Source organism: Alligator sinensis, unplaced genomic scaffold, assembly GCF_000455745.1.
Source record: "Alligator sinensis unplaced genomic scaffold, ASM45574v1 scaffold1046_1, whole genome shotgun sequence".
In the NCBI taxonomy this organism is placed as follows: domain Eukaryota; kingdom Metazoa; phylum Chordata; order Crocodylia; family Alligatoridae; genus Alligator; species Alligator sinensis.
The window spans coordinates 1,249,510-1,255,982 of NW_005842174.1; the positions used below are offsets into that span (position 1 = coordinate 1,249,510).

Below are 6,473 nucleotides of genomic sequence, written 5' to 3' on the forward strand. Positions count from 1 at the left end.
GGGGGTGCTCTTTGTCTGGCCGAGCCCAAAATGGCTGCGAGGCTGAAGGGCGCCGCACCTGAGGGGAAGGGAGGGAAGGAGGGATGAAGGGAAGCCCCGCGCTGAGGAGGGCAGCTCCGGAGTGACTCTGGATCCGCTACAAGGCCGCCTCTGCAGACTGACAATAGGGCACGGGAGGGAGGGATGCTGGGGTTGCCTCCACTCTCCCTCTAGTTAAATCGGGAGCTCAATCCAGCCTTTCCATGCGCGCATTTTTTTTTTGGGGGGGGTGTTGTGAAGTGGCCCACAGGCTGATGCCGTCTTTTGGGAGGAGGGAATGGATACTTCCAGGCTGGATGCCTCCAGTCTCCTTCTAGCTACCCCTGGCACCGCAAGTCGAGAACCGCTGCTTTTTTTTTTGCTTGTAAGGCTGGATTGAAACCCCTGAAAAAAGAAATGGCCCACAGAGGAACAGTTAAAGAAAGCATCAGCCTTTTGGGAGGAGCAAACTCTGCTGGCACCTTGTCCGAATGGATGCTTCTAGGCTGCAGTGGCAAAGGGATGTGTTGCAACAGTTTTCCCCCTCCCTGATAATACCTTTTAGCTTATTTAAAGCAGCCAGACCAAGCCTGGCCTGCTGGTCGTTGCCCAAAGGTGGTATGGACAAGTCTTGTGTTGGCCTCTGCAACATTGCTTAGCTTGGACTCTGGTTTGCTGAAGTTCAGCACTCGGTGTTTAGGAGTTGGTGGGAGAAGAGATGAGAGACAGGAAAAAGAAAAAGTCTTCCCTTAAACATCTACTGGACAGTCTACCAAAGAGTCAAGCCACCTATTGAAACCGGTGGAAAAGAGGGGAAGGAGGTGGGAGTCAACAGCTTTAGGGAAATGTCTCTCAGGTCAATACATTACCACCAATACTGGTCTTAGGACTCTAATCATCATTCATCACTGACACTGCTAGCAGCATCTATGGGCAGTCCCCGAAACGCACTGGTTACTGCCAATGCTGCCAGCGGCATCTGCAGGTGGTCGCCAACCACCGGTTGGTGCTCGCCACCCCCACCCACCCCAGAAGGGGCCACCTGCAGGTGGTCTCTGTGCCCCCCTGCCCCTGAGCCTCCAGGGGGACACAGCATTCATGCAAAATATAACCCATGTATTCTTAATATTTTAATATGCATCCTAATATTGCTGCTCGTCTAGTTCCAAACTCTCTTTTCCCCTGTTAATAAAGCTGGAGACAGTTTATTCTTTTCTCCCATGAAGAGTTTTGCACTATGAATGAGAATCGCAGCAATAGGTCCTTCTTGAAATTCTTATCGCCTCAAAACAAGTCATTAAAACTTGAAGCAGGTGCCTCCCTCCTCCCAACATTTAAAACCTTATTAAATCCCCGTGTCTAAATTCCCCTTGTGTAACCAACATGTTCAGCCATTATAACTATCCTTTATCCTTGTTTTCATTCATTACTGTTACAAGCTTTCCTCAGTTATCCTGCTCAGCACCTGGTAGAAAGCAGCAAGGAAAAGGACCTGTTTCTAATTACAGGGTTCTCAACTTGCACTTTTTGTCAATACTGGTTGAACTACACTAGTGCAGCTGCTGTATCACACACACACACACACACCATGAAGCCTTGTTGCCCAGCTCCTGAAATGCAGGACCACCACTGCTACAGCTCATGTCACCTCTCTCCCATGCTGCTGCCTTTATCCTCAGTTAAGTTCTGTCAACTTTAGTGACTCCAAGAGAAGGCTATCTGTCCATGCATAACTGAACAACAGGATAGCAATTCACAGGCTGCACCAACTGCCAAAGTGACTCCTCAAGGACAAATTCTTCCAGATGAAAGCCAGAACAGTCCTGATTAGCCCTAGGATGACAAAGATGACCAAAAGTCACTTTTTCTGCTCCTTTAGCCTCTTGGGCTCCATTTGGTTACATATGCACCATGGATTAGAATGACGGAGGGGCACAGCAAGAGAGAAGAGCTCGTGTGAAGGAAGAACTAAACACAGCAATAGGGACAGAGGGAATGACTAAAGGACAAGAGGGTCACAGCTGGGAAAAAAAAAGAGCAGAAGAGATTAAGAAGTTCAAAAGGTAGGAGATGGTCATGTTGGGGGAGAACTAGCAGAACTCTTGGACAGAGAGAACTTTCATTGTGAGCCAGACCATACAATAATTTGGAAATGAATCATAGCAATCTTAACGTTTGTAGTATTGATACTTCTTACTGTATCATATGGAACATCTACTATACTAGCTAGCTGCCATACAACATTTCAACAAAAACTAATGAAACTCTGTCTAACGTGTACATTAATAAAAAGAGTCATACATATAAACACCCTCCCATCTCTCCCCTAGTCAGTAGTCTCACCTGCCATGCCTTTGATGTTAACATTAGTGGGGGGAGGCTGCACAGAGGGTGAAACATGCTTTTGTAGAGGTGGGCCCCGTCTAGTCCAAGGCTCCCTGACGGCCTTGTCCCGATTTTACTCTCCCTCAGCCCTCTAGCTTGGGGCCCACCATTCAGGGCTGCAAGTTCCTGGGTCAGCTCTGGTCACAACCAACAACCTCAGGTTCCAGCCTCTGCAATCCACTATGTAGGCACTAGGGGCCTGGTGTCCCATTCTTCCCCTGCCACCTCCTGCCTTATAGTCCAGACAAGCTTGGCCTCCTATGGCCACCAAACATACTTTAAACATCCATCTTTACAGTCCAGGCAAGCTTGGCCTCATTCAGCCACAGAACACACTCTAGTCCTTGTCCTCTGTCAACTCGGTGCAAGTTCAGGGTCCCCCAGTCTCTCCCCCCCCCCCCCCCCACCCCCCCCCCCGGGCAACGGCACCCCACAACCCCGTCCTCGGGGACAGGGCAGGGAAGGGGGGAGAGGAATGAAAACCACAAAATGCAAGCACCAGTCCCAGTTCAAAAGAATGCCCCACACGGAATCGCCCCGCCTCTTGGTGGCAGGCTCCAAGTAGAAAAGAAAGCGAAACAGGAAGTCCCAGGGGTACTTAGCTTGCTTTCTATGCAGGCTCCCAGCTTCTCTTCACTCAGGGCTGCCCCCCCCCCCAAGTCCTCTCTCCAGAGTCTGGGCTCCAGTCTTCACACCTCCCAGAGAAGGCTCCATCCCGGATGGCTTCCACAGCCGGCCTGAGGCTTGGGCTTATATAGGGCTCCCTGGGTCACATGGCCCCTCTACTTCCCCTCCTGGGATCACTGGCAGGGATCCTGGTTCTCCCTGTTTAAAAATGGCAAATTCTCCGATTAAAATGCACTTGCAAATTCTCTGATTAAAAACCCTAAAATCCATGTTTTCCCATGATTAATAGGAAATGCCGCTATATATAGGTATTGATATATTTACAGCTTTTAAGCAATTTCAAAGCCTTCCAGTACCTCAGTCACTACAATAAAATAAATTGTAAATGCCTATAAAGTTTGGCATTTGATTTTAGGTTTTTTAACTGTGAAAAATCAGAGCTCCCCCTACCTCTTTTGCTCACCAGGACATGGGTCCAGCAGTGACCGTCCCTCTCCTCCACCCACTGCTTTGTGGTGCTAAAACAGGCCTGATATGCTGGTGATTTGCCCATGCCATTGCCCCTCATGCCCAACCCCCTAGCCCTCTTGGTGCTCCTCACTTCCCACCCACAGCCCCCTGGCCCTGCTGATCACCCTCCCTCCCCACCCACAGCCCCCTGGCCCTGTTGGAGGGGGACCCAACTGCCAGAGCTACAGGGCCATGGACCCAGGTCTGCAACTACCTACCCCCCAGCAGTGTCCTCTGCCCACTCAGCAGCAGCAAGGGGCACAACTCCACACCACCACCCCTGCTACCGCCAGGCAGACAGGGGACACATCGCCATGGCAGTGTGGGGCTCGTGGCAGTGGCATCAAGATTCCCCACCGTGCCAGGTCCTGCACACAAGTCTAGGGGGCTTGTGCCCCCCCATGCCTCCTTAGGAGTGCCTTCCCCACACCTGCTGCCCCCTAGACAAGCTACCTGCGGCTCCATCCCACTCCCCACCAGGGCCCTGCAGCCACCCGCTCCAGCCCCAGGCCCTGAGCCCCACATACCACCTCCACTGGGCAGCAGCCCCAGCCCTTTTCAACTCACCCCCTCTCTATGGCACCCTCAATTCCACTCTCTGCCAGACTTACCTGCAGGAGCTGCTCTCCAGGCTACATGTGTACATGCACATGGGGCCTGCTGCTCGACCACCCTCCTCCTGCTCCCCCCAGCCGCTTGCAGGCTGGAACCCTGCTAGCCTGCAAGAGGAAACCCACCATTTTCTGCATTTTTCTTCTTTTAAAGGATAAAATCCAGGTTTTTCCTCCTTAAGATAAGAAAATCTGGGTTTTACCACATTTTTCCATGGTGAACAGCAAACCCAGATCATCAGGCTTCCACTGCCACTGGTCATCAGGGTTCCACTGCCTGCGAGTTTGCCTCCGGGGCACCACTGGGGCACAGGCAGAAGAGACAACAAGGTGAAGTGAAACGAAGCAAGAAATCGCATCCATGCAACCAGAAAACCAGGGGAAAGGGACCTCTACTGGGGAAAGGATGTACTGGCCAACACATAAACAACAAGAGAGGAAAAAGCGAGGTACCCCCAGATACTCTACCCATTCTAGTAATGGGGTAGGGGCCCCATTACAGTTGGCTATTAGGAAAAACTCTCATGAGCAGGGTAGTAAAGCATGGGAATAGGTTACCCAAAGAGGTTGTTCAATCTCCATCCTTGGAGGTTTTTAAGATCCGGCTAGACAAGGTCTTGGCCAAGATGATCTAGTTGGGGACAGTCTTGCTTTGAACACGTGGTTGAACTAGATGGCCTCCTGAGGTCCCCTCCAGCCCTAATTTTCTATTATTCTATGTTTGTTTAATGCATGTTCCATCAATCACATGGTTTGATTTTATTAATAGGTTTTGGTCCCCAATCAGTTGGGATAACTGACTCTTGGCCATGGTACAAAGGCCATTTTTGAAGAATGCTACTACTGAACCATGGAGATGTGATGCAAGGGAATCCAGGCCTAAGAAAAAGGCAAGTCTAGTATTCATAAGAACAGACCCCTTATTAATCAGCCAGTTCCTCCAGCCTGGTCCCATTATTTTTTAATATTTTAAACAACTAGAACAATTTTCTTCTCCACAGGTTGGCTGCACAGCATGCAGGTTTCATTTAGAAGTTTCTCCTCTTCCCCCAGCCACCCCTTCCCAGCCATTACCTCTGCCAAGTTAAAAAGTTGGTTTTAGCTGGTGACACCTTCAATGCATGCATACGGTCAAAAAAGTTGGCAGAACTTCACCCTAAGTAGGTGAACTGAAAACAGTACTAGATATCAACATAGCAAATGAGAACTTGCTATATCAGACACCCTGGACACTACAGCTAAATATGTGCAAACCTCCTTTGGTTCTGATGACAGTTGGCTTTAATAAGTAATTAGTCACCTACCCATAAAGATCAAACCCGTTCCAATGCAGATTATGCAATTTGGAGAGGGGTTTATTATTCTAATAAATGATTTTCTACTTAAAACCTTGTTCTGTATTGTGATATAATCAAAGACTAATAATACTGACATTAATGATTTCATGTCATTCAGACTTTGCACTCACATAGCAGTTTCCAGCAGATGATCTTAGGTGTCCGCAGAGAGTACTTCATCATGAAACACTCTTAAGTGATTTTGTGCCTCAGGGTTGCCAATAGCAGAACAGAAAAATATTTAAATTGAAAAGCAGGGTCTCCTGCCTCAGCCTGTGTTATATCCACTAGACTACACAGCCTCTTTCCAAGTGTCTTATGTTGCACTGATGGACTGGCGTTGGTTTCTGGAACTTTTCACCAGCTGTATTATAGCTAAAGGGCTGGGTGCCAATGACAGCTGGCCAGGAATCTATCTGCAAAAAGTTTCCTTTAAAAAAGCACCAATTTGATACATTTTGATCCATATTTTGTTGAAGAGGTTTCTTGGGACTAGGACGGAATGTCTCGAGATGGATCAAACCCAAAATCATCCATAGCTCAGCAGCCAGGGAAGTTCTGTAGAGATTTGATCCTGGCTGTCTTGCATCTCAGTTCGGGGCTGTCCGAACTAAGCTAGTGGCCAAGGTGAAGCAGGGTGGGAGGGGATCCTGGGTGGGCTCAGCGAAATATTTTGAAAGGCCTGGTTTGTTTCATTGCACAATGAAAAACCACTTCACATTTTCAACAAATGGAATCTTTGCTTTCTATCCAGCTCCAATACCAATCAATAGGATACCTGAAAGTCTAGCCCATATTCCCTGGTAAGTATTTGTTTAAAAGTAGAGCCAAGTAACAAAGATCTCTTAACCTTGCTTAAATGCAAGTACCCCATAATTTACAACAAGAGTCATATCATTAAGGAGCTGGAGCCAGTAGAAAACAGTTCACCATTTTCAGGCAGGACAGAAAGGAGTCAGACTTCCAACCTAATTTTAAATAGTAC

The 6,473-nt window shown here is 48.5% G+C and overlaps 1 protein-coding gene across 1 annotated transcript in view; it reads right to left on the minus strand.

Annotated features, from left to right (window-relative positions):
- The window catches only part of TAF4 (TATA-box binding protein associated factor 4), a 54,502-nt gene extending 50,336 nt beyond the window's left edge, over positions 1–4,166 (minus strand). The window contains exons 1-2 of the mRNA XM_025206840.1: positions 4,152–4,166; positions 3,099–3,228 (exon numbers count right to left, since the gene is read on the minus strand). Of these exons, the coding sequence (XP_025062625.1) occupies positions 3,099–3,117 (19 nt within the window). The 5' untranslated portion in view covers positions 3,118–3,228; positions 4,152–4,166. The remainder of the gene's footprint in view (positions 1–3,098; positions 3,229–4,151) is intronic.
- Positions 4,167–6,473: the final 2,307 nt, after the last annotated feature.